Consider the following 23747-nt stretch of genomic DNA (forward strand, 5'->3'; position numbering starts at 1 on the left):
GCCTACCTGACCTCCATGGGGTAAATGATGGGGTGCTTGAACCGGTACCTTTAGACCAACGTGTTATGGGAAGAAAAAGAGTCCTTTAGTGTTTGCAGAGACAAAAGGATGACTTGAACAACTTCTTCTCCCCGGCATCACAGTGGCCTTCATCCCCCATCATCACCACTCGAATCCGTCCTGAAACATGAAGTTAATCAACCACCAAGACGTCGTACATCTCGTGCGTCTGCAGACGCAGCGACTCAGAAGCCTGGATGGAGGCGCTCTTGTTCCCGTCGTCGTGGTTCTTATCCTAGTGCTTGCTGGCATTTACATCTCTCTTGTTCCAAACTCCATCACGGTTAGTGACCACCAACTCTAGTCCAGGCTTTGATCTCGTTAACCTTGCCCCTTCTACAGGATCCTCGCCGGCGAAAACTACCCCCAGGGCCCTCCGGCTGGCCTCTGATAGGCAACCTCTTTGATCTCTCCGACTCGGAGCAGGTGCGCAACAAGGTCCGCGAGTGGCATCGCAAATACGGCGACGTTTTCTACACCAAGATCGGCGCGACCGACTACATTTGGTTATCTTCTCCAAAGGCTGTCAAGGATTTGATGGACAAGAAGTCGGCCATCTACTCCTCCCGACCCCATCTCCCGCTTGCCCAGAATATCGCCAGCGGGAAGTCACGCCAGTTGTTTATGGCTTACGGGCCTGAATGGAGAAGCCTTCGCAAGCATAGCCATGCCCTCTTGAACCTGAATGCTTCCAAGAAGTACAGACCTGTGCAGAACCTCGAGTCCAAGGTAGTCCTGCACGACCTCTTGACTCGACCTGATCAGTTTTACACCATCAACCGCCGGTACTCCACATCGGTCATCATGCTCGTCGCCTACGGATACCGTGTGCCAAGTTTTGAGGATCCCTTGATCACAAAGATATTCAGTGTCCTCGAGAATCTCTCCATCATGATGGCGCCTGGAGCCTTTGCAGTTGAGACCCTTCCCGGCTTGGCCAAACTACCCCAGTTCTTATTTGGCAACTGGCGATCTTGGGGAGAAAAGGCCTTTGCCCACGACAGCAAGATCTACCTGGAGCTTTGGGAAACCCTGAAGAGAACCACGGATGCTGGAACTGCCAGGGACAGCTTCTGCAAGGAGTTCTACCTCAACGACCCAAAGTCAAAGGGCATCGACGACCTACTTGCAGCTTACACCTGTGGTGGCTTGGTTGAGGCCGGGTCCGAAACAACCGCCACTACCATCAACAACTGGACACTTGCCATGACTCTCTACCCAGAAGTTATGAAGAAGGGTCAGGAAGAGCTCGACCGCGTGGTCGGAACAGACCGGATGCCCCAGTGGGAGGATGAAGCTGATCTCCCCTACATCCGCGCCATGATCAAGGAGACGCTGAGGTGGCGACCTGTCAACAAGTTTGGAATGTACCATGCATCGACCGAGGATGACTGGTACGAAGGCCACTTCATCCCTAAGAACTCGGTGGTGGTTCTCAACTGGTGGTGAGTTAACAATCCTGGCCTGCATAAACAAGTCTTTCTCACAAATCGTATCAAGGGCAATCCAACGCGATCCCAGCCGTTACACCGACCCAGACACCTATGAGCCCGCACGCTATCTCAATAGCCCTCTCACGGCTGCCGAGTATATGAATTCGCAGGACCCATACGACCGAGATCACTTCTCCTATGGAGCTGGCCGGTAAGCCTATATTAGACAGTTGCCGCTGAATAGTAAGTTCTAACCATTTTCACAGCCGCGCGTGCCCTGGTGTTCATCTGGCTGAGAAGTCACTCTTTATTGTCATTTCAAGGACGCTGTGGGCTTTCAATATCGAGAAGAAGAAGAGAGTCGATGGATCAACTGTCGAGCCCTCGACGACGATGATGGCTGGCTTCCTCAGTGTTCCTGAGCCTTTCGACTGCTCCATTACCTGCCGCTCGGACAAGCACAGACGGATCATCGAGAAGGAGTTTGAGGGAGCCAAGACTGACGAACTGATTTACTGAGGGCGTCCAGAGGGATATACTCTGGCAGTGCGTTGGGCAAATGGGCAAGAACTTGATAACTAGCAAATACGTTTTATGTGTATGTGTGTACTGCATTATTATGACATTTGTATTTTGCCCCTTGATCTCAAACATGACACATATCAGTTACCATAGACGCCCTGCGTGTATATCGCTTGGGTGTCACTGTCAATTGACCCTGACGCACTCCAAAGTTGAAACATACTACCCGAACAGTCATTTAGCAACCAGGCACAATCATTGTTCTCTTAATCGACCAAAGCTATACCAACCCGGTCAGGTGTATTTCTGCAGAAAGCAACTGCTTAGATCCTGCGAGACTCATGGAACAAGTCTACGCTGGCCCTCTCTCATGTTGCTGTCCAGTTCCGAACCCAGCCACACATGCTGCGTCTCATCCAGCTTATCTTCAACTTCCGTGATGTTGCCGCCATTTATAAGAAAGCTTTTGCCATTCACTTGCGGCCGGACAATGGGCAACAGACTGGCCTTGGCAACATCAAGCGGCGAGTTGGCCGGTAGCTCCCCCCAGACCTTCTTGATGTGGTCAGTCACCATGGCAGTCACTTTGATTGCTTGTCAGCTGGAACATGTCAGTCGAGGGGGAGAGTTGCTTACCTGTCATCCATGGTGCAATCATATTTACAGTAATATTCTGCTTTGGAACTTGAGTCCGGAGAGCCCGCATAAGGCCAAGAACTCCGGCTTTACTGGCGCAGTAGGTGTACAGCGGCGGTGTGTCAAAGTAGCTTGCCACCGATCCGAACAGCACAAGCTGAGACTTGGTCTCGGGAGTCTTGCCGAAGAAGTGAATGGCAGCCTTCGTAACATACCAGGTACCAATCATGTTCACATTGAGGGCCGAGATGTCTGGAGCTGGCAACTCGGATGTTGGGGTGTCGGATGGGTCCTCGAGCGTTTCTATCCTGTTGATGGCTGCATTTGAGATGACCGAGTCGATGGCACCGAATTTGTTGTATGTGAGCTGGAAAAATTGGAGCAGTTCGCTCCAGTTTGAGACGTCGCATTTCTCGAATAGGACGTCACTACAGATGTTGAGAGTCAACACAGTTGCGTTGGATCAACTGAGGGTGTCTACCTGCCAAGCTCCCGCTGGAAGCTCCTCCCGCTTTCTTCATTAACATCACAGAATGCCACTTTTGCACCATGCTCTATTGGATGAGTTAGCATTGATTGACGTATCGCCTTGGGGACAGGTTCATTCATACGGTGGGCGAGGGTAACGATGGCATGACCAATGCCGGTAGCACCCCCAGTGACCAAGATGACCTTACCACGAACATTTTCTAGTTCGGCTTCATCAACGAGGTAGTTGGACATTTTGTTGTCGAATTATTTGTGGATTACGGATGAAGAATTTTGATGTTAGGATGTGTTGATTCTGCCTTCGCTGCTAGCTATATGTACTTATATGGGTCACCATGAGAGATTTACCTGCGGGGTGCTTAGCAACTCTTAGTATGGGGTAACATACATGGGGTTAGCTGCGTTTTTTGTTATTGTGGCTGTAGATTCTTTTGGAATCGTTGCCAAGTTCACAAAGATGAGGGTTATTAGAATGAGCCTGTTTGTCCCTTGACAGATATCTATCACAGAAGGAAGCAAGGCTCGTTTCAACAGAGAATGTCAATTAACATGTATCATCAGGTCTTAGGTCGGGAGAGACTCTACTCTAGCCTAAGATAAGAGAGGGCAGGCGTGTCGTCAGACAGATCAGCCGTTGCAGTCCAGTGTTGATACTTGTGCTTCTGGGACTCAACCTCATCCGCAATGGCAATGGCAAGATCCGCAGCCGAGATGCCTGTCAGTCTGCCATCCAACCGATTTTCACCCTTGGGCTCGCCTTTCAGAGGGAGGTTGTGAATCGTCACCTCGTAGCTGCCAGTGCGCTTCCCTGGACGGTACAGAGGGCTAGGAGAGACAAACGTCCAGTTGAAAGACGTGTTTCCATCAAAGAACATGTAGCTGGCCCTCGCGGCCTTGATAAAATCCGAGGCCCGGTCCTGCTTGACGCCTTCTTCGTACTCATCCACAGTCGCGTTTGCGGCCTTGATCTCATCGTCTGAAGCGCCTGCATTTCTCAGCGTAAGGCGCGCGTTCCGATACCTGCGCAGGCCTCCTCCCATGGGCCCCAGTCTATCCTCCATATAGCTGACATGAGCATGGCTGTCCGCAATGGCTCTGCGGTAGGCCAGGAAAAAGTCTTTACTGTCGGCCACACACAGGTCGTCCTCATGAGCGATGTGGAGGCTTCCGGCACCGCCGACCATGACAAAGTAGCCAACCTTGGCCTTCTTGACAGCCAAGATGATCTTTCGGACGGCTTCGATGAAAGGAACTATCATGGTCAGTGACAACGACCGATCCGGTCCCAAGAGGCGGCTCACCGTATTGCAGCGCCTGGTGTCCAGCTGTGTGGGGGCCATACTCGCTCACGACAACATCGACATCGCGCATCGCCTCTGCCAACTGGGAATCGGTGTTGTTGTCGATATCTACAGGCCTCGGCTCGTAGTTGGCGTGGGACCCCAGCTTCTCGGGATTGCGGGATAAACCAACGACATGATGTCCGCGACTGATCAGCTCCATGCACAGATATGACCCCCCGAACCCCGCTGGGCCGATGACAGCAACCCTCAAAGGCTTGGGTGTGGTCATGGCTGGTGAATGAACAGTTTCGAGCGGGCTAGCTGGGACAGAGGCAATCGTGAACAGGTGACGCGGCTTGACCTGCAATCACGAGCCGCTTTTATCAACAAGCCTCCAACTGCTGGAAAAGTCTCGATCAGGAGACTCCCTCCTCTGTCAGGGGTTGGCGATGGGTTGTGGGGTAGTAAATAGATGGGGCACCATTAAACCCTACCCGCATTTCTAACGTGGGGTCTGATTCGTACTCGTTGCCTTGACGTAGATAACTCCCTCGCTTGATCTGGGAGCATTTTGAGAAAGAACTGGCTCTACTCATACGACCTCGGTCTTTAGAAGATACTTTCGAGATGGATTTCAACGTGGGCTTCATCGGTAGGTTCTCCAGCTGGACAACCGTCTTTTGACTAACTTTGGTCACACCTGGAGGTCTCGGCGCTATCGGCTATCCAATGGCCGCTGCAATCAGGCGTAAATTGCCCAGCAGTGCTTCTTTTCACGTGTTTGACGTGTACAAGCAGTCAGCTGAGAGATTCAGTAGCGAGTTTGGCAGTCTTGGGCCAGTACACATTGAGACTTCGCCACGCGATGTAGCCTCCAAAGCCCAGGTGGTTGTTAGCATGGTTCCTGGCCCTCGGGAGGTGGAGAGCGTTTATCTTGATCCGACAACTGGCATCGTTGTGGCGCTCAGGAATGAGAAGAGGGTCCTTCTTGAGTGCAGTACAATCGACACCGAGACAGCCCGGAAGGTGTCACGGCTGGTGAGAGAGGCAGGCCAGGGCATATACGCTGATGCCCCTGTATCTGTGAGAACAGACCGCCCACACTCGGCAATGTCCATGCTAATCCAACGTTTTCCCAGGGGGGCGTTCCTGCGGCTGAAAAGTCCACGCTTTCTTTCATGATCGGCCATCCTGAGCCAGCTGCAGATGATGCGGCAGCCGCGAGACTGAAGCAGGTCGTGACCGCCATGGCTGACCCTGAAAAGATCTTCTGGTGTGGCTCCGTCGGATCCGGGCTGGCAGCCAAGATAAGTAACAATTATATCTCGTGCTCTGTGCTGCTTCTCATCGCAGAGGCTATGGCCATTGGTGTCAAGTCTGGAGTTGACCCCAAGATGCTACACAAGATCATCCACAACTCGACTGGGCAGACCTTTATGGGCGACAACGTCTGTCCCGTTCCCAACGTCGTACCTCATGCACCAAGCAGCAACGCATGGAGGCTAGGTTTCAAGACGCAGATGTTTTTAAAGGACTTGTCGCTGGGTATCGAGGCCGCTCAGCGGGAGAATATTGAGCCAGCAATGGCAAAAGCTGCATATGGCGTGTTTGAAGAGGCATCCAAAGACCCACGATGTATTGTGAGTAGACTGGCCTGTGCAAAGTCGAGATGATCTGTATACGCTGGGAAACATGCTAACCTATGGCCTCTGCTTAGGACCGAGACGGTTCTTCTGTGTATTTGCACATTACGGATGCGAAGGATGAGTAAAGGTTTCTCTATTATCGAGGTGGATGTGGTTCAGATATTGACAAGTTGACTTGAATTAAACCAAATTTATGAAGAGATCTTTGTGCATGGAGATTGTATGTTGAACAAAATGGTCCCCAAATATTGCGATATTGAACGTGGTTGCAAGAGAGTTGAGTTGCACTGGTACGCGAGGTCTGTGTGATGGAAATTACCGTGACCCTCTGGCGTAACCGCCCAGACTGACCTTGAGCTACCAGGCCACAGTGATTACGATAACCTGGGCACAGCCCCTAACTGTGCTGAGGGGCCCCTGATGATAAGGCAAAGAACGGGAGTGAAGGGTTTGCTTATCTAGAGATGCTATATGGTGCAGTCCTGGAGCTCCTGAGTAACTTGGACGGTCTAAAAGCACCAATCGAGTTTATTGACGGATTATCCAACATAGGCTATCGACCACAGCCACACATATTACAGCTATCAATACATGACGGCATAAGAACCGAAACCCGTAAGAGCACCGTAGCTTTGGGTGCACTCATTGTTGTTGGCCAGGTTGGAGACTCTCGAGGAACTCGGAAACTTTGGCAAGGCACTCATCAGCAGCCTCAGCATAGATCTCATGTCCCTTGGCGTCAATCGCCTCCAATCTCGCAGTTGGAACTTGGGTGGCAAGCTCACGCATGGATTCAACGGTAACCATGGCGCTGTTGGTCGAGCAGAGGATGAGCATCGGTGCCTTGACGCGGCTGAGATATGGTCTACTATCCAATTTGCACAAGAACTCGGCGTAAGACGCCAGCCCTTCCCCATCACTGACTGCCACCTTGTCGATCCACCACTTGATATAGTCTGGGTCGCTGTTGGACACAGTTCCACTAGACGCCGCGAGCTGCTCAGCCCAGCCACGCGACCCTAGCTCTCGGCATGCCGCGGGCCACGAAGGTTTGCCAAAGGCCAGAAATTGCTGTGCGGCCTGAGGAAGATGTGTTGGCGAGGAGCAAATAATGACAGAATGGATTCGGTCTGGGTACGTGGCGGCAAAAATCTCAGCCAGCATACCGCTGGTGGACTCGCCAACAAAGTGAACTTTGTCGATCTTTAACTGATCTAACGTGTCTTTGATCTCCTCGACGATGGTGGCGGTTGAGTAGTCATATGAACCATCCTGATAGGTTGGGAAGCTTGAGCCTCCATGGCCGCGTAGGTCTCGGCGGATGACGTTGTAACGCCGCGCAAGGGCCGGAACCCAGTGGTAGAAGTGATCAGCTGTTCTTGCAAAGCCGTGCTGTATCAAAATTGTCTCGCTGGTACACCACGGATCCACGAAGCTGTCGTAAAAATAGCTTGTGGTCTGCCCGTTGTGGTGGCAAATGTACTCGCGAGATGACGGCATCGTTTGCTGGGCGAGGTGTCTGTACTCGGCGAAATTGCTTGTGTCTGAGAGATGTAATATTCAGGGTTCAAATGATTGAGTCTAAAAGCCTGGGTTCAGGTGTCCCCGGCAGTTCTCGAGTTGAATGGAGTCTGGTGCTAAACCTGGACCCCTGAATGTGGGGTACAAAGGCCCACCATGGGGTAACAAAACCCGGTCGATATCAAGATGAGTGCCGTAGTTTCAGGGGGTTTGAACCATCGGCTTCTCTAGACCATCTCGTTTTCTTGTTCGGCAATTCCTCCACCATGGCGCCCTTCCAACCTCAACCAGCTGAAATTTCTCACCCAGATATTGGCGTGGTTCAATGTCTCAGCGTGGGTGGGGTGATACAACTCCTGGGAGTCAAGTATGCATCGCTTAAGCACTGGTTTGACAACCCCAAGTTAAGCACATACGACGGCAGCGGTATAACAGCCCGAAAGCATGGGTAAGGGTCACCATCTTTCAGAGCGAGGGAGGTCTCGGTCTAATGACGTGCAGGCCGCAGGCGATTTCCGACCCTCGGGCAGTAGACAATGAAATGGTGGCCATCCAGAAGACGCTACCAAAGCCCGATTTCCCCGGCTTGTCAGGCACCGATTGCCTCACCCTGAACATATCAATCCCATCGGGAAACCATTCAGCTCCTCTTCCCGTCTTTGTGTTTATCCACGGCGGCGGCTTTGCGGTGGGCTCAAACTGGTGGCCGCAATACGACATGGCCAGCATCGTGCGGCTATCGGCACAGCTGGGTCAGCCCATCATCGGCATCAATATTAAGTGCGTACCCTCTTCACAGATCGATGAATATGCCTTGTTCTGAGGTACAAAACACTCACCTTTGACGTTGCTAGTTATCGACTTGGGGCACCAGGGTTTGCGGCTTCCGGGGAGCTTGAGCAGGCCGGATATAAGACGAACCGTGGGTTGCGAGACCAGAGAGCCTCGATTCACTGGATCAAGAAGCATATCGGTGGTTTCGGAGGTGACCCCGATCGTATCACCGTAGCAGGAGAAAGTGTGGGTGGCTGTGAGTCTTGAGCCCTCTCTGAAAGCTATCGAGAAATAAGACTAATCAATATCCATCACCTCAGTGTCAGCTGTCCGTCTTCTGTACACAGAGGAGGCTCTCATCTCTCGGGTTATTGTCATGGGCGGCGCCCCGCCGTCCGTTGGCCCCATCAGCAAATCAGTGGCCGAGTCGAGCTATGAAGCCTTGATCGGTGCTCTGGGGTGTAAGGGCTTGTCCGCCACAGAACGAGTCAAAGCTCTCCAGGCCATCTCCATTGAAGAGCTTCAGAAAGCCCAGGATCCCACGCTTCCGTTCATTCCAGTGCTAGATGGGGAGCTCGTGCCTTACAACGAGACTTTCAGCTTTATGCAGTCCAACGACTACGTTTTCAAGTCCAAGTCGTCCGAAGCTGTTATGGCCATTTACTCTCCCCTAGATGTAAGTTTCAACATGATATCCTGGGAAACCAAAACTATTGCTGACTTGTACATGCTATATAGGCCAGTATCTTTGCATTCATGGGTCTGTTTTCTCAGAGAAAAGGCATCGCCTCGGGATTTTCCAACCTTGCCCACAAGCTGCTATCTAGTCACCACGGTGCAGCAGATCGCCTCCTCGGGTGCTATGGCATCACCTCGGAGCTTGATGATCAGGATGCATTACTACGAGTTCTGACTTTTGGGTCTGATATCGGTAACCAAGCCGCGGCGCGAGCATTCGCCGCTAGCTTTCCGCAGGATGCATTCGTCCTGGAATTCGCTGAACCAAATCCCTGGGATGGCCCCTTCAAGGGTCATAGTACGCACATTCTGGACATCTCGTTCCTGCTACAGAACTACAACGACAAGCTTGACAACACCCAGAGGGCGGCGTCGGAAGAGTTTGCCAAGGCCGTCATCGCGTTTGTCCATGGTGAGAAGCCTTGGGAACCGTTCTCGGTGTCTGGGGCCATCGCGAAATTAGGGGGTGGTCAGTTGAAGCATCTCAAGGGAACAGAGGCAATGACGGAACAGTATCACAAGATGGCCAGCATTGGCCATGCCATTGGATTCGATACTCTGCTGGGGCTCTGGCTTGCCTTCGTGTTTGGGTCTTGATAGTGTACTGGTATCTATCTAACTGCCCCAACCACCGCATCTAACAGTCTCTTCTCGATTCACCTGGCCCGCTTTGTTTTATGTCTTTATACATAACAGTAACAATAAATCTGATGCATTAGATTTTGCGTTGGCTCGTATTCTTTTCTCCCAGTTCCGCACTCGGCTGCCTTCTTCCTTACCCCACACATGTCATGACATGGTCCTTCGACATGCCAAAAAGCCCCCTTTCTGTTCTTCGGGTGGAGCACCCTTGGATCAGACTTAAAGGGCTGGCAGCCAAATTGCGAGCTTCCCCTCAGTTCGTCACACATCACACTTCTAAACATATCCACCAATATCACATCTATCGTCCCGGTATCATCATGGCTGGCAGCGCTTCGCTCGACTTTATCACACCCACCGTGCTCCAAAGAGGGACAAGTGACTATGAGAACTCCCGCGAGCGCTACTTCAACAAAGAGGAAACTGGCAGGTTTCCAATCGAGATCCACGCCGTCCAGTCAGTCCAGGATGTGTCCAAGGCGCTCCAAAGGGCCCGAGAACTTGATGTGGCCGTGGGTGTTCGATCGGGAGGACACCTTCCATCGAAGCCATCATTGATCAACAACGGCATCCTGATCGACACCAGTCGTCTCAACAGGGAGGTGAAGTACGATTCTCAGAGTGGCCAAGTCTCTTTTGGCCCTGCCGTCCGTGTGTACGAGGCCTGGAAGTCCACCGACGCTCTCGGCCGGTTCTTCCCGTTTGGGCATGCTCCAGATGTGGCCCTGGGTGGTTTCTGCCTCGCCGGCGGCCAAGGCTTCTTCATGAGAGGATGGGGAGCTACTGTCACCGACTGGATAATCAAGTTGGAGATTGTTGTTCCCGACGGCAGGGTCCTGATTGCAAGCAAGACTGAGAACCCTGATCTTTTCTGGGCCGCACGAGGCGCTGGTCAGGCCTTCTTTGGAGTTGTTACTCGGATCTGGAGCCGCACCATTCCAAAGAAGAAACACTATGGTCGTGCTTATACTTTCTCCGGTAAAGACAACTACGAGGCCTTTCTCTCTTTTGCTTTTGAACGAAACGACCAGATGCTCAAGTCCTTTACTGAGACGGCGGCCTGTACCCTGCACCCCGAGCTCTTTGAACCTAATTCCCCCGATGAGAGGGTGCCTTCGACTTCGCCTCTTCTGCTGCTTGTCAATATTTCAGCCTATGCAGACAGTCTTCCTGAAGCAGAGAGCATGCTCAGTGTCTGGGATCAGGTGCCGGAAAACCTCAAAAGATGCCTGATTGAGTCTAAGCCTGTGGCTGAAGTCGATTGGGAAGAGTTCTTCAAGCTTCAACACCTCTTGAACCCACAGACTCCAAGTCAGAAATGGGGTATCAACAGCATTCTCAACGATCCAGCTGTTCCTCGTGACAAGGTGCGTATTCAGGTCTCAAACAAATGAAATCGAGTTCTGACACAACCGCCTTGCAGCTCATTGAAGCTATCAAGCCAGCCATGTGTAATCTGCCAACGCGATCATCATACGGATGCATCTACATGGCCGACACCCTGGACATCGATGAGGCGGATGCAGTGCTCAGCATCCCTCAACAGTATTACATCTCAACTTTTTCAGGATGGAAAGACGTATCACTCCAAACCAAAGTCCGACAAGTCATGCAACAGTCATATGGGCAGGCGGAATCTGTCGCCTGCGGAATGTACGTTGCTGACTTTGACCAGTCATCTGGTTCTATTCACTCTCCCAGTGTAAGTGATGCGGTGCCCCAATTCATGAGTCTAAATCTCACATGATTTGTCTTCCAGATCCCAGTATGGTCAAAGTCCGCTTGTGCGAAATTCATGAGGATTAGGGAGAAATGGGATCCCAATGGGCTCTTTATCGGATATAAGGCTTTTGTTTCGACACCGAATGCGGATACGAAGCTCTGAAAGTGTGCATAATATGATGGCCTCAAACATTTGCCTGCGTGTTTGTTGAATATAAGATATATCTTGAAATACTTAGCCATGTATATGGTCTTGATCGTGTCACGTTCCTAGAAGTAAATATCGAAATATTAAAACAGCGTAAAAGTAAAAGCTATCATAAAGAGGTAATAAGTTATACTACAAGGAGCCACCCTGTAAGTTGAGCTTTCGAGCACCCCCTACTTCGTGATCGTGACCCGGTCTCTGGAGCCAAGGTATGGTGCACTGATTGGCCTCGATCAGAGGAGCAAAATATCGAGGGTTAACTGCCAACTGAATTAATTCACTTGCCAAGGCCGTCACAAAGCAGGGGAGGTCACGAAGCAGGGGGTTCGAAAGCCCCTGTTTACTCAACTTCAATTTGTCATCGTCGTGTCCTCTCTGAATTTTACCCCGGATTTACAAGACCCACCCATCAAATCTCTCCCCACCCCCGCATTTTAACTACCCCACAACTAGCGCATGTAGCTCAGCTGTAAGGGATCAAGTGATGGTGATGAATTGTATTAAGTACTTGAGAGTTACCAGCTGGGTTCAGGGAATTCCTCGACAGCATCCCATCTAACATTTCTCACGGCATTCACAATGGGCCTCGGAGTTCTAGAAAATACGGACGGTCATCATGTCCCCGGCACCGTCACTCTTGACCAGTCGGCTGCTGACCCTTCCGAGAATCATGAGCGTCTGAAGCGCGGCTCGGGCAAGGAATCTCATATTGTTCTTGTTCCTCAGCCCGCTGATGACCCCAATGATCCATTGAATTGGTCCAACTCCAAGAAGATGGCCGTCTTTGCCATCATCCTACTTGGAACGGCCTTTGTCTGCGTAGTTCCTGTACGGTCGCCCCTTTTCCAGTCAGCCTTGCCCTGTGACTTAACTAATGTTGCTTTATAGGCACCCATGTTGAATGCCGGAATCGTCCAGGTTGCCACCGATCTTAATCGATCCTTTTCCGATATTGCCAAGCTGAACGGATACATGCTACTCGCCGTCGGTGCTGTCTCCCCCTTCGCTTCAGCCTTTGCTCGAAAATACGGGAAGCGCCCTGTCTTTGTTCTGTCCTCCGTCATCGGCCTCGCCGGATGCCTCGTTGCCGAATTCTCCAAAAACTACAACACGCTCGTCGCGGGAAGACTGCTCCAGGGGTTTGGTGCCTCTGCATACGAGTCTCTTTGCACTTCTGTCGTGACCGACATCTACTTTGTGCATCAACGGGGTGTCTACGTTGCTCTGGTCATCTTCTTCCTGAGCAGTCTGAGCAACGGTGTCTCCGTCCTCGCTGGACTCATCACAACCAGGCTCGGGTGGCCTTACAACTTTCACATTCTCCTGCCGTTTGTGGCCCTGCAGACCATCCTGGTCATTCTATTTGTCCCCGAGACCACGTACAACCGATCGCCTGTTTTCAATATCGACCGAATTGGTTCCAACACCGACCTGGATGGAGCCGAGGAGAAGAGGGCCGATGCTGACCATGTTGAAATCGCCCAATGCAAGTCTAGCCCTGGCTCTACAACGAGCGACCTTCCATGGCCGAAGACATTCTACCAGGAGCTTGCTCTATACAATGGGCGGTTCACCGAGAAGTCGTTGATCTCCATGGTCCTGGCCAGTATTTTCATCATTCTCAACCTCATCGCCTCGTACAATATTTTCGTGTCTGGGTTGATTATGGCGTGGTTTGTGGCCATGTCGGTCCTTGCCGGTGTCATGTTTGCGGCACCGCCATGGGGATTCAACGCTGCAGCGGTTGGCTACGTATCAGCTGGGCCACTTGTCGGAGGTGCTCTCGCCACCATCTTTCTAGGCCTTGTTTCCGATCCTCTTATCAAGTTCATGACGAGACGCAACAAGGGCGTGTATGAGCCAGAATTCAGACTTGTCCTCGCAAGTGTGGGTGCAATCTTTTCTGTAGCTGGCTTGGTGGGATTTGGCCATGCAATCGAATCTCAGCTGTCCATCTACGCCATTTCTACTATTTGGGGCATCACACTGTTCGGCATGAGCGTGGCTGCCAGCGTCACCATGGCTTATGCGCTTGACGCTCAGCCTGCACATGCCGTCGAAATGTTCATCATGAACATCACGTTCAAGAACTTTTTCTTCTACGGGTGGGTTAATCCATTGTTCCTTTTCCTATCATATGCTGATCTTGTGCAGTCTGACCAATTTCATTGTGGATTGGTATGTGGCAAGGGGTGCAGCCGAACTCTTTGACACAATCGCTGGCATCACAGGGTTCCTGATGCTTCTCACCGTTCCCATGTATGTGTACGGAAAGCGGTACCGCCACCACTGGGGTCATCATAACTTGCTCGTTCTGTTACATCTGGATGAGAGTCCAAATGCTAAGCATTGAGCTCGTGGGGGAAGTGGTCATTGTCGATCTACAAGGCAGACCAGATCAGGCCCGAGTGCTGGAGGATAGGCAATAGCGTGCAGTATTCGAGAGCCGTAACATTCACTACAAATTCAAACCTATTTGAATCAGGACCCAGCTAAGAAGCGGCCATTAGTTTGTGTGGCCGCGCTCCAATTCCTGACCCCGTTGTGACCGTCCGCGCCCATTACTTCCTCCTAAGCAACTGCGGCACCTTCAGAAACAGGAAACATGTATTCCGTTCAGAGCTAGGCCATTGCCCCTGGATAGTTGACATGGACCAGGAAGTCAATCGCCTTGTATAGGAAATTAAAATCATCTGTGGGAAGAGTGAAGAGAAGAAGAAATGATTCAACCAACGGCAGTGCCATCCAGTGTTTGCCATAACAAACGCGCGCCGTCCTCGGCGAAGCTGTACAAATATTATGCCCTAATAAGACCTCCGAGCTTGCTCAACGTGTTTGTTTCATCAAGCAAAAGTGAACGGCCTCTGCAAAGGAGTAGGGGGGCAAAGGATGGAACATACCAGCAGCGCACAAAGGCGGCGTAAAGACAGCTATTTGGCTCGTGTGCTCATAACTCAGCCTCAGAACCGCCACATCACCTTCTACGCTCCGTGAGTTGGCGAATCCCTCTCACACGTTCGGCCTCATGGCGAGTTCAATAAGAACGACATTGATACTGAACCTCGCAAACATCGTCCAATTGTCAGAGATCTTACTAATCAGCAATTAAGTACAGCAACGGTTGGTGCAGTCCTGAGCCTCCCCCTTTTCCTACGAAAATCTCTTCACCATGTAGACAAGAGGCACTGGAAGAGCATCTCCTGTCGTGGGATCCTTCCAGTTATACCCTCTATCAACCCTCTCGACAACCTCGTATCCCTGGCGCATGTACCATTCTTCAATCGCACGCACTTCTGCGCCACTGGAATTGTAATGAGTCTTACTAAAATTGTTGTCGCCGAGCTGGAAATGCTTCTGAACCGTGTCCAGGCCGATGACGTCGCGGTTGAAGGGAGGAAGCCTTGCAAGTCTCTCAGTTTCAGCCATGGCACTACGGCCCAGACCGGCACTCTGGAGTGCCCTGTAGTAGTTAGCAGCTTGCCGAGCTAGTCATTGACGAAGTGTACCATGAAATGTAGAGCGACATGATCCATATAGTAGAGTATGGAAGTTGAAATCGCTCGTTTTGTTCAGGAAGCAATTCAAGTGCGATATGTCCTATGGGGAGGAAGCGACGATTCGTTGGTTCCCGAGGCGTGTTGAATACCGTATCCGCTGTATCTGAGAGCTCCTCAGCTTCCTGGAATTTGTCAGACGTCTCAGCTTCCCGTGAGTCGCTTTTCTCTCGGTCCTTACATCACGGTACCGGCTTGTATGCGTTGCTAGCAACTCTTCTCGCCCCTCAAGGTCGTCGGCCAATATCTGCTACGTGTCAACCTACTGGCTCAACTGACGTCTAACATGGAGACTAGACGATAACGCACGATCCAGTAGAGAAATTTCTGGCTCTTGAGCATCTTATTCCTCCACTCCTCCACCTCTTCATAGCGCCAGCCACAAGCGACCCGCTGAACATGCATGCGCTCAAAATGCGCCTCGTTCAAAGGGTCCCATGGTATAAGTGCAGTCTTCTAGCTGTTTCGATAACAATTGTAGAGAAGACGTCTTGAGGCAGGGTTGGCCAAGGAAGAAAGGGAATTGACTCGTTTAGCAGACTAAGCCGAAGCGCAGGGTGCTGCCTATTTATGAGTGATGAAGGAACAGCTGGTAAGCCTGTCAGCTCCTTTCGCCTCACTACCTACCTATGATAAGCCTCCCGTCCCAATGGGGAAAAAACCAGCGGCTAACCTATTGGGCCGTGAATACAGTCGCAGGTTCATGAAAGCCGGCGGGACCCCTGGCGCTCACCTCAGCCTGTGCCGCGTCGGTCATGCAGCTCGGTATTTACTACCTGTAAGCAGTAGCTGAGTTAGCACAACGTGACATTTAACTCTCATCCTCTATTGAGATAGTGTCCCAGTATCAGCATTACTCTTTATCGGGGAGGAAACATGCAATCCCACCCTTTGTCGCTCAACCCCCCAGACAGCATTGCTTCTATGCGCAGAAAAGTCCAAAGAGTCATCCGAACTGACCAGAGCTATATCGTCCGAGCCCTCCAGAGAGAGTCCCAACGAGACCCTGAGAGGCAGATTATCATCTCTTGGCAGCACAAGCTCCCACAGTTCGATCTCGGCGAAAACCGCCGAATCATCATCCGCGTACTAGAACTGGACATATACGATCAAGACCGTGTCTTTCTGGTGACAAACCTCACACTGATGCGTCAAGGGGACTTTGAACACCGATTTTCAAGCATCATCAATGATTGCCGGAGTCGTAGCACAGCAAGCCTCGACGGCTGCGTCATCCGTTTCGTCCCTCACACGTCCCGGCCTTCCTTTCCTCTAGATGGATTCGACAATGTGCACCTTATCCTGACGTCTCACAGAGAGCAAATCATTCATGACGCCGTCACAGGTCAACTCACACGCATCAACCTACCCATTTGTCAAGAGGAACGGCTGGAGCAAGTGGCCTGGGCCGTCCGCACTCGCAACGTCCCTACCAGCATCTCCATTTACACTGAGTCCTCCAGCGTAGACGATTTCGTCTCTTCTGGGAGTCATTATCGTCGTCTCAAAATTTGCAACGAGCAGGCTGGCGGTTTCATCGCCGTAGTCGTCCGATGCCTTGCCAACTGGGGGGTAGACGGACCAAGTATCGTCTGCTGTTTCTTCGAAGCGAATATTGAAAAGTCGGCACATCTCAACACCATAAGTCGTCTCCATGTACAGGGCATCCTTAGCGATAAGAGCTTGTCAATTGGCTTGGTTGGCAGGTACTCGGACATCTTTGACCTGGCCCTGTGCGTCCTTGGCTTCAACCACCACCTCGCCCTCTTCGTGGCGCTACCATCCGAAAGCGCCGTTGTCCGTCAGGTCAAGATGCAGCTGGTAGCCCTATTGTCGGAAGGAATTGACATACTTCTCCATTTCGACGACGACGTTTCGGAACATGATCTCGCCTCGCAGTGTCAGGGCTGGGCCAAACCACTTGCTCGCACAGGGTCTATGTGGCTAGTCCTCGGGCTCTGGAAAGGATTCGCCGTGAAGTCCGACGACTTCACAACACCCAAGACTTCTCGAGAGGCGGAAGATGGCAAACTAAGGCTTGACTACTATGGAGTGTCCATTGATGTCACCACATGCCAGCAGATCAGCAAAACCATCAACACGCTATGTAGTTTCTTCGTGGAGCAAGAGATCCCCGTGCTACCCGTCAGAAGCGTGGTCGAGCTACGGGAGCTGCGTCCTACGGAGGTTCTTGAGCTACAGAAGCATCTGCTACACGTCTACATCTTCCAACTCACCGAGCAGCTCGATGGCCCAAATGGTCCGAAGTTTCTTGACGTGTCATCACAGATGGATATCGATTTTGAATGGGGGATTCCTCATTGGACAAAGTCAGCACTGGACTTTGAACGCATCCGGAAGTCCGATCTAATAGGGACTGGTTCCATTTTTGGGATCTACCATGGCATGGAACGGACAGAGGGTTCGAGTGTCGTTCGTCTCTCTGACTGGACATGGATCTCAACTTCCTTGATTGCTGATTAGAAATCAAAGCATGCTGACGGGTTGACTGTTGATCACGCTCTGTTTACCGTTATCCCGGACTGCCCAAACCCTGAGGAGACGCCGGTTGAGAGCAAGCTGGCCAAGGAAGTAGTAGTGCGCCCGGAGTATCCACCACCCAGTGTGTAAATGGGGGTGTCTATTTATGTATATGGGCCTCCTGGATGTTATTAAGTGTAGATGGAAAAGTGTATCGAGACCGCGGTTTGGGGAAACATGATTGGGTTGCACGAGGCCTATTCAAGATGGGCAGTTCACGTTGTATAAAATATTAAGACTCTGTATCTTTCAAACCATCTCAAATTGGAAAGCTCTAGAGATACCAGTTCGTTATCTTTTCATTACAGTTATTGCTTCTGGATGAATCTCTCTAGGAAGGGTAGGGCCTCCCGCAATAGAGCCGGGTTTCCCAGCGTAATCCGTAGATATCCTTCAAAGTCACCCGCGTCGCCTTCCCCAAAACAATGTCCCCCTGGAACCAAGAAAATGCCCTCTTCCTCCTTCAACTTCTTGCAGAACTCTGCGTCATCGACCGGCTCGCCATTGGAGTTGAGGATCCTAATGAATGCCATTCCCGAACCTTCTGGCTTGACCCAGCGAACCCGCGTCTTGTTTCGCTCAACAAACTCTTCCAGAATCAGAACGCTCTCCCTACATAAAGAAAGGTTACGTTCCATCAACTTGGGCAACACAACCGGGTTCAGGGCAAACGAGGCGACACTATCGTCCAGTCGAGACACTGCGATGGTGGTGAAGTCTCTCTTCGTCGTGATTTCCTGCATCAACTTTTCATTTTTCGTCACGATCCATCCTAACCGAATGCCGGGAATAGCAAATGCTTTTGATAGTGAGCCGGTGGCAACGCTGTGTTCGTAACCGAGGGTCACCAGTGAGGGTGGCTTGGGACTAGTAAAGACCAGGGGGTTGAAGACCTCGTCACTGAAAACAAAGATGCCGCGGCTGCTGGCAACTTTGATCACCTGAGAAAGAAAATCTTGCTTCAAAACGGCTCCAGTGGGGTTTTTTGGGGTACTAGATCCTATTAATATGTCACGGTGAAATTAGCCATCGTGTTTCAATACTTACTTGAGGATAATCGCCTTAGTGTTAGGTCTGACCAAGGTCTCGAGCTCATCAATGCTCGGCAGCCATTCATTCTCCTCATCCATCTTCCACAAGCTGACGTCAACACCGTTGAACTGTGGTACGAGGTACAGCTGGCCATATGTGGGATACTGGCAAATCACATGGTCGCCTTGGTGGCAGATGGTGTCCAGAACCAGGTAGTTGGCCATGATGGATCCGGGAGTGATGATGACGTTGTTGGCAGTCAGCTTTGACTCTTCGGATGAATGCAACGCGGCTATTCCCTCGCGGAGCTCAGGAGAACCTTCAAAAGAGCCATAGCTAAGCTCCACGTCTCGGTTCACGACCTCGAGGTCAGGGTCTGTGGAGAGCTGCTGGAGATCATTGATTGATAGTGCCGATGCAAAGGACCCTTGTCATTGTCAGTATTGTTCTATGATGAGGTGAATCTTCTCACCTTCAAGTCCAAAGCGACTGTTGGCCTCGAGGAAAGTTAGCAATCTCATCTCAATGGCCTCTGTGCCAGACTCACACCATAGACCCGAACTATAAAATCAGTGTCAGCTTTTCAGACTATCAGTGAAGGATGGCGACAGCAACCACATACTCCAGTCATCAATCTTGAATGCTTGTACGTTCTTCATTTTATAGAATGCGGCTGTTTCGTAGTTGGTGTGAAGGTGAGCCAACACTCATGCTCAAGACTTGCTATTTCAACCCATCGATCTCTCTTGAAACACTCCCGGAATCGGAGTGGCAATTCACGCCCTCAAAACGGCTATATCCAAAGTCAAGAAGCCGATATGATATCTGTGGAACGCAGCGCCCGTAGTCGAGGACACAATTGGTCCCTGAAAATAGGAAGGGTGAAATTGACAAACCTAAGACTACCCACACTTGACTCGAGCATACATGCATGATAAGACTCCAAGAGTTAGAGTCACACCATGACATTATGATAAGCCGACAAAAGCCACTTGTAACAACGTTTGCTCAATCAAGATACAGTTCTTGCACCAGGTTGAAGCATTGGGCAGATCGAATTCTTCGCTATTCCACTAGCAGAATGACTCGTATCAAGGCAATCGAATGGCTCCCTCAGCCACCAGCGTTGCCAAACCCGAGAGAAACATGGATGACACGGCTTTTCCAGACTCATCCAAGACAACATCAACAATTATGTCACTCTCGCGCCCAATCTCCCGCCCTTGGTTCATGTAGAAGCGGTGAGAGCTGCCCGCTCCTCCCCGTATCAGAGCCAAATACGCCGCCAACGAGCAGCATGCACTACCGGTGGCTGGATCCTCCAAGTCGATAGCAATCATGCGCACACGCAGATTCTCAACTGTGATGTCCTTGTCATTGGACACATCTTGGCGCCGGTAGTACATGGTGCCAGTGTGCGAAGGAGCCCATCCATCATCCAGGGGTGTGTCTTGACTCTTACCCGCGGCAACACGACCAAAAAGGTCCCCCTGATTCGACATGTCGACGAGGGTGTACGTCACGCCCTTGACAATCGAAACAGCGGGGTAATCTTGACACAGCCTGGATGCCTGATCGACCAAGTCGGGCTGCGTATCGAGGATATTTTGCTTGGGTGTGCCACAAGAATGGATATGCACGTTGTGAGGTACCTCAGCAAGAACGGTATCTCTTTCGGGAATATAACGAAGAAGAACTGTTCCAGTTTTGATCGAGACAGAGATGGTCTCAGGTAGAGGGTCTGGGAGAGAGATACCTGGCAGCAATCGGTGGAATAGCACATAGCCGGTGCTGATGACGGGGTGTCCAGCAAAGTCCAGGTCGCCTGCTGGCGTAAAGATGTCCATGCTGAGCTGGCCATCTTGGGCCTGACGAAGAAACACAGTCTCGGAGTACTTGAACTCTCGTGTAATCGTCAGCATGTGCTCATGAGAGAGCGCTTCACCTTCGATTTTGACGACCGCCAGAGGATTTCCCTTGAATCTGGGGAGGTACAGTCAGTACTCGAAATCAACAAAACGCTAGATCATGTAGTAATCGTACCTGGTGGCGGTGAAAGCATCAACTGTAACTGGGAATTGTCAGAGAGAGGCTTTGTGTGTAAGCATGCAACAGGTGTTTACCATAAGAAGCTTTTCGGACCGACATTTTGGATAGCTTGTGGAGATAAGGTGGAGTAAAAGTTTGAGAAATATCATTCTTTGGTAGGGGCAGAGATCGCTTTATATAGAACAGCTCGGCTTAAGCGGCGGAGGGACAGTGTGAAAGTGACTGGTGTCCAGATTCTCCAGAGGGCGCCATTGTCAACGATATGGCGAGACAAAGTAGTTCCATAACTTCAAGCACATATTTTCTGTAAATTGGTATATGTTGATTTATAAAAATGGTTGCAAAATGCGCCTAGAGAATGACATTGACTGACTCGCCAGTAACGTACGCGACGAGCCCTTTGATAATTCCGTCCTGCAGATTCGAGATTGTCTACGCCGAAAGCCAAGTCAGATGCGGCGACAGAACTAGATTCGGTATGACATCTTCTAATAGAGGAGAAACACCGCGCTGGGGCGGTTCGCTCTCAAATACGTCCACTGCAGCTCCCCCGATCCATCCACTGCGAAGAGCTTTAACGAGATTCTTTTCGTTGACGGTTCCATCACGCACCACGTTGATCAATATCGCATCACGTCTCATCACTCTTAGCTCGTCTTCGCTTATCATGTCTATCGTATCGCGGTTCTTGGGTGCTGCAATGACAAGGACCGTTGCCTCGCGGAGAACGTCTTCGAATACGACGCGGCCATCCCGAGGGGGCTGGCCTTTTCTTTCGGCTACCATCAACCGCATTCCCAGGGCCGTAGCTATCGATTCGATGCACGTCCCTAGGTGGCCATAGCCGATTACACTCAGAGTTTCTTGAGAGCAGCTGAGGGGCAGCTCAGGGAAACAATGTTTGAGAGTTCGTCGCTCGTAATATTCGTCGGTCGTCGTCATAATACCGTGTAACTCAACAGTCCTTCTTCTTGCCGTAAAGTACAATGCGATTGCGTGCTCAGCAACGGCAGCGATGTTTGTATGTGGAGCGTTGAGGACTTTGATGCCTTGCTGCTGGAAAGCGTCTCTATCGATCCAATCGACACTCGTCGATGTGACCAAGATGCACTTGATGCTGGGGCATTGGTCCAAGTCTTGTGCTGATATGGATGTCATGGTGGTGATGGCGATGGTGGCATCTCGTAATCTCTGGGCGATTTCGTTGGGAGTCGTTGACGGATATCCCCTATAGCGGTGGGGAAAGGGCAATTTGGGGATTGGAAAGTGGCATTCTTCGAGAGGAACCACACCGTGCTGTGAACTGCTCATTGATTGAGAACCGAGATGGGAGGAATGTCGCTGTAAGGATCTTCTCGTGCTAGATTGTGACGCCAGTGTAGAAGCGCGATTCAAAAGCTTAGTGTAAGAACACAGCATGCGGAGTGGGTCAGATTGAACGCGACATCGAAATTGTAAAGATAAACTTCTTATTAGCAACATGGTTGATTCCTCTCGAATAATGCGTACCTCGTAAGAATGCCTCCTCGAATGGTTTATCTCCGAGTGCCCCTCTACAACGCCGAGTTCAACACAGCGGCTGGGAGCGGCGAAAGGCAGATAAAGCCAAAGGCGCAAATGACAAATTATTAATACACGACGTTTCAAAGATCCACCGATCAAAGGAAGGGCGCGAAAAGGATGCTTACAAACTCGAGAATTCTTGGGGCACCAACCATGACTCGATGGGGGTGCCATTGACTGGATAGCTGAGGGGAAACCCGCTGTAGGGCGTTTTTTACAAGCACTTTACTCATGTTTCTCATGACAACCCGATAAACAGATAAGCCTAGATGATGTTTCCTTGTTATAAGTAAAGCATGACATGACATTGTGAATACTATTAGAGGTAAAAACAAGGTTCGAATCGACTATCTTCGGAGTCACTAGCAATTCAACACCACACCAGGGAACCGCTATCCTTGACCTCAGCCTCGCCGCCCTTATATCACCAGCAATGACGACAAAGATGGAAGCTGTCTCAACAAAAGAGGCTCCCTGCCCATTTCCCCAGTTCTCACAAGCTATCAAATACAATGGTCTTGTCTTTTGCTCTGGAAATGTGGATCTTATTCCAGGCACTGATCTGAAGCTCGTTGAGGGCACCGTCAAGGATCGCGCGGTAAGTATCTTCATGTCGGCAACAAGAGGCAGCAGCTGGATGAACAAGACAGTGCTAACATCCTATAAAGAGGCAAACCTTAAAGAACATTGAAGCTATTCTCAAGACAGCTGGAAGCAGTCTACATAACGTTGTCAAGGTGAACATTTACATCACCGACATGCAGAACTTTGGTCTCATCAATGAGGCTTACGATGAGTTCTTTACGTGTAGTCCCAAGCCTGTATGTCTCATGTCTTTCCGCCAATGCTTCCAGTAGGACACTCTATTCTACGAGCACAGATCTAACCGGATCATAGGCTCGCACTTGTGTTGCGGTGCACCAACTGCCACTGGGCACGGATGTGGAGATGGAGTGCACAGCGTTTCTGAACGAAGCACAATGATTAAGGCGTGGTCTCTGGGAAGGGTTGGACAGCATTAAGCGTAGTATTTAAATGAAAATACGTCAGCTTATACACCCACAGGAGCTGTGAGATAGGCGTGGGCATACAAGTCTCCCGATAGTGCACAATCCCGCAGTGTTGAGCCTTAACTCAGATATCAAGGAAGCAGCTGTGCACCACATTCCGTAGAAGAGCTACTGGCCCTTAGTCAATTCTTGCTCATGGCTTGCTAAGCTGATATTACATTGTTTTCGCAAAACTAGACATAGCATAGTTCTTATAGGCCTAAGGTCGAGGAGGGGTTGCTTACTACCAGCTTACGAAACATCAACTCGTGGCGAAAATATGCC

General features: G+C 50.8%; 11 protein-coding genes across 11 annotated transcripts; 7 read left to right on the plus strand and 4 right to left on the minus strand.

The window, feature by feature from the left end:
• Positions 1-187: 187 nt before the first annotated feature.
• Positions 188-2012, plus strand: LRP88_12338 (cytochrome P450; the record flags this gene model as incomplete). The annotated part of the gene is made up of 4 exons (XM_083248732.1): positions 188-343; positions 403-1505; positions 1561-1704; positions 1760-2012. The coding sequence occupies 4 exons, from the start codon at positions 188-190 to the stop codon at positions 2010-2012; spliced, it is 1656 nt and encodes a 551-aa protein (XP_083096162.1).
• A 342-nt stretch (positions 2013-2354) lies between these two features.
• On the minus strand, positions 2355-3374 carry LRP88_12339 (uncharacterized protein; the record flags this gene model as incomplete). The annotated part of the gene is made up of 4 exons (XM_083248733.1): positions 2355-2599; positions 2652-3079; positions 3133-3205; positions 3263-3374. The coding sequence occupies 4 exons, from the start codon at positions 3372-3374 to the stop codon at positions 2355-2357; spliced, it is 858 nt and encodes a 285-aa protein (XP_083096163.1).
• A 347-nt stretch (positions 3375-3721) lies between these two features.
• LRP88_12340 (NAD(P)-dependent oxidoreductase) lies at positions 3722-4712 on the minus strand (the record flags this gene model as incomplete). The annotated part of the gene is made up of 2 exons (XM_083248734.1): positions 3722-4392; positions 4442-4712. 2 exons carry the CDS (start codon positions 4710-4712, stop codon positions 3722-3724), a joined length of 942 nt encoding a protein of 313 aa, XP_083096164.1.
• Positions 4713-5050: 338 nt separating this feature from the next.
• On the plus strand, positions 5051-6194 carry LRP88_12341 (NAD(P)-dependent oxidoreductase; the record flags this gene model as incomplete). The annotated part of the gene is made up of 4 exons (XM_083248735.1): positions 5051-5075; positions 5130-5506; positions 5563-6063; positions 6141-6194. 4 exons carry the CDS (start codon positions 5051-5053, stop codon positions 6192-6194), a joined length of 957 nt encoding a protein of 318 aa, XP_083096165.1.
• Positions 6195-6711: 517 nt separating this feature from the next.
• LRP88_12342 (alpha/beta fold hydrolase) lies at positions 6712-7569 on the minus strand (the record flags this gene model as incomplete). Its single annotated transcript, XM_083248736.1, has 1 exon — positions 6712-7569. One exon carries the CDS (start codon positions 7567-7569, stop codon positions 6712-6714), a length of 858 nt encoding a protein of 285 aa, XP_083096166.1.
• Positions 7570-7856: 287 nt separating this feature from the next.
• Positions 7857-9699, plus strand: LRP88_12343 (uncharacterized protein; the record flags this gene model as incomplete). Its single annotated transcript, XM_083248737.1, has 5 exons — positions 7857-8038; positions 8092-8370; positions 8445-8620; positions 8685-9040; positions 9103-9699. The coding sequence occupies 5 exons, from the start codon at positions 7857-7859 to the stop codon at positions 9697-9699; spliced, it is 1590 nt and encodes a 529-aa protein (XP_083096167.1).
• A 365-nt stretch (positions 9700-10064) lies between these two features.
• On the plus strand, positions 10065-11629 carry LRP88_12344 (FAD-binding oxidoreductase; the record flags this gene model as incomplete). The annotated part of the gene is made up of 3 exons (XM_083248738.1): positions 10065-11111; positions 11168-11446; positions 11504-11629. 3 exons carry the CDS (start codon positions 10065-10067, stop codon positions 11627-11629), a joined length of 1452 nt encoding a protein of 483 aa, XP_083096168.1.
• A 624-nt stretch (positions 11630-12253) lies between these two features.
• On the plus strand, positions 12254-14027 carry LRP88_12345 (uncharacterized protein; the record flags this gene model as incomplete). Its single annotated transcript, XM_083248739.1, has 3 exons — positions 12254-12502; positions 12563-13779; positions 13829-14027. The coding sequence occupies 3 exons, from the start codon at positions 12254-12256 to the stop codon at positions 14025-14027; spliced, it is 1665 nt and encodes a 554-aa protein (XP_083096169.1).
• A 2125-nt stretch (positions 14028-16152) lies between these two features.
• On the plus strand, positions 16153-17712 carry LRP88_12346 (uncharacterized protein; the record flags this gene model as incomplete). The annotated part of the gene is made up of 1 exon (XM_083248740.1): positions 16153-17712. The coding sequence occupies one exon, from the start codon at positions 16153-16155 to the stop codon at positions 17710-17712; it is 1560 nt and encodes a 519-aa protein (XP_083096170.1).
• A 365-nt stretch (positions 17713-18077) lies between these two features.
• On the minus strand, positions 18078-20949 carry LRP88_12347 (uncharacterized protein; the record flags this gene model as incomplete). Its single annotated transcript, XM_083248741.1, has 6 exons — positions 18078-18762; positions 18817-19228; positions 19349-19362; positions 19957-20784; positions 20845-20872; positions 20925-20949. 6 exons carry the CDS (start codon positions 20947-20949, stop codon positions 18078-18080), a joined length of 1992 nt encoding a protein of 663 aa, XP_083096171.1.
• A 1909-nt stretch (positions 20950-22858) lies between these two features.
• Positions 22859-23397, plus strand: LRP88_12348 (RidA family protein; the record flags this gene model as incomplete). The annotated part of the gene is made up of 3 exons (XM_083248742.1): positions 22859-23011; positions 23082-23234; positions 23311-23397. The coding sequence occupies 3 exons, from the start codon at positions 22859-22861 to the stop codon at positions 23395-23397; spliced, it is 393 nt and encodes a 130-aa protein (XP_083096172.1).
• Between the last annotated feature and the right edge of the window lie 350 nt (positions 23398-23747).

This window comes from Fusarium phalaenopsidis, assembly GCF_050370095.1.
Source record: "Fusarium phalaenopsidis strain FUZ10S chromosome Unknown contig_32316, whole genome shotgun sequence".
Taxonomy (NCBI): domain Eukaryota; kingdom Fungi; phylum Ascomycota; class Sordariomycetes; order Hypocreales; family Nectriaceae; genus Fusarium; species Fusarium phalaenopsidis.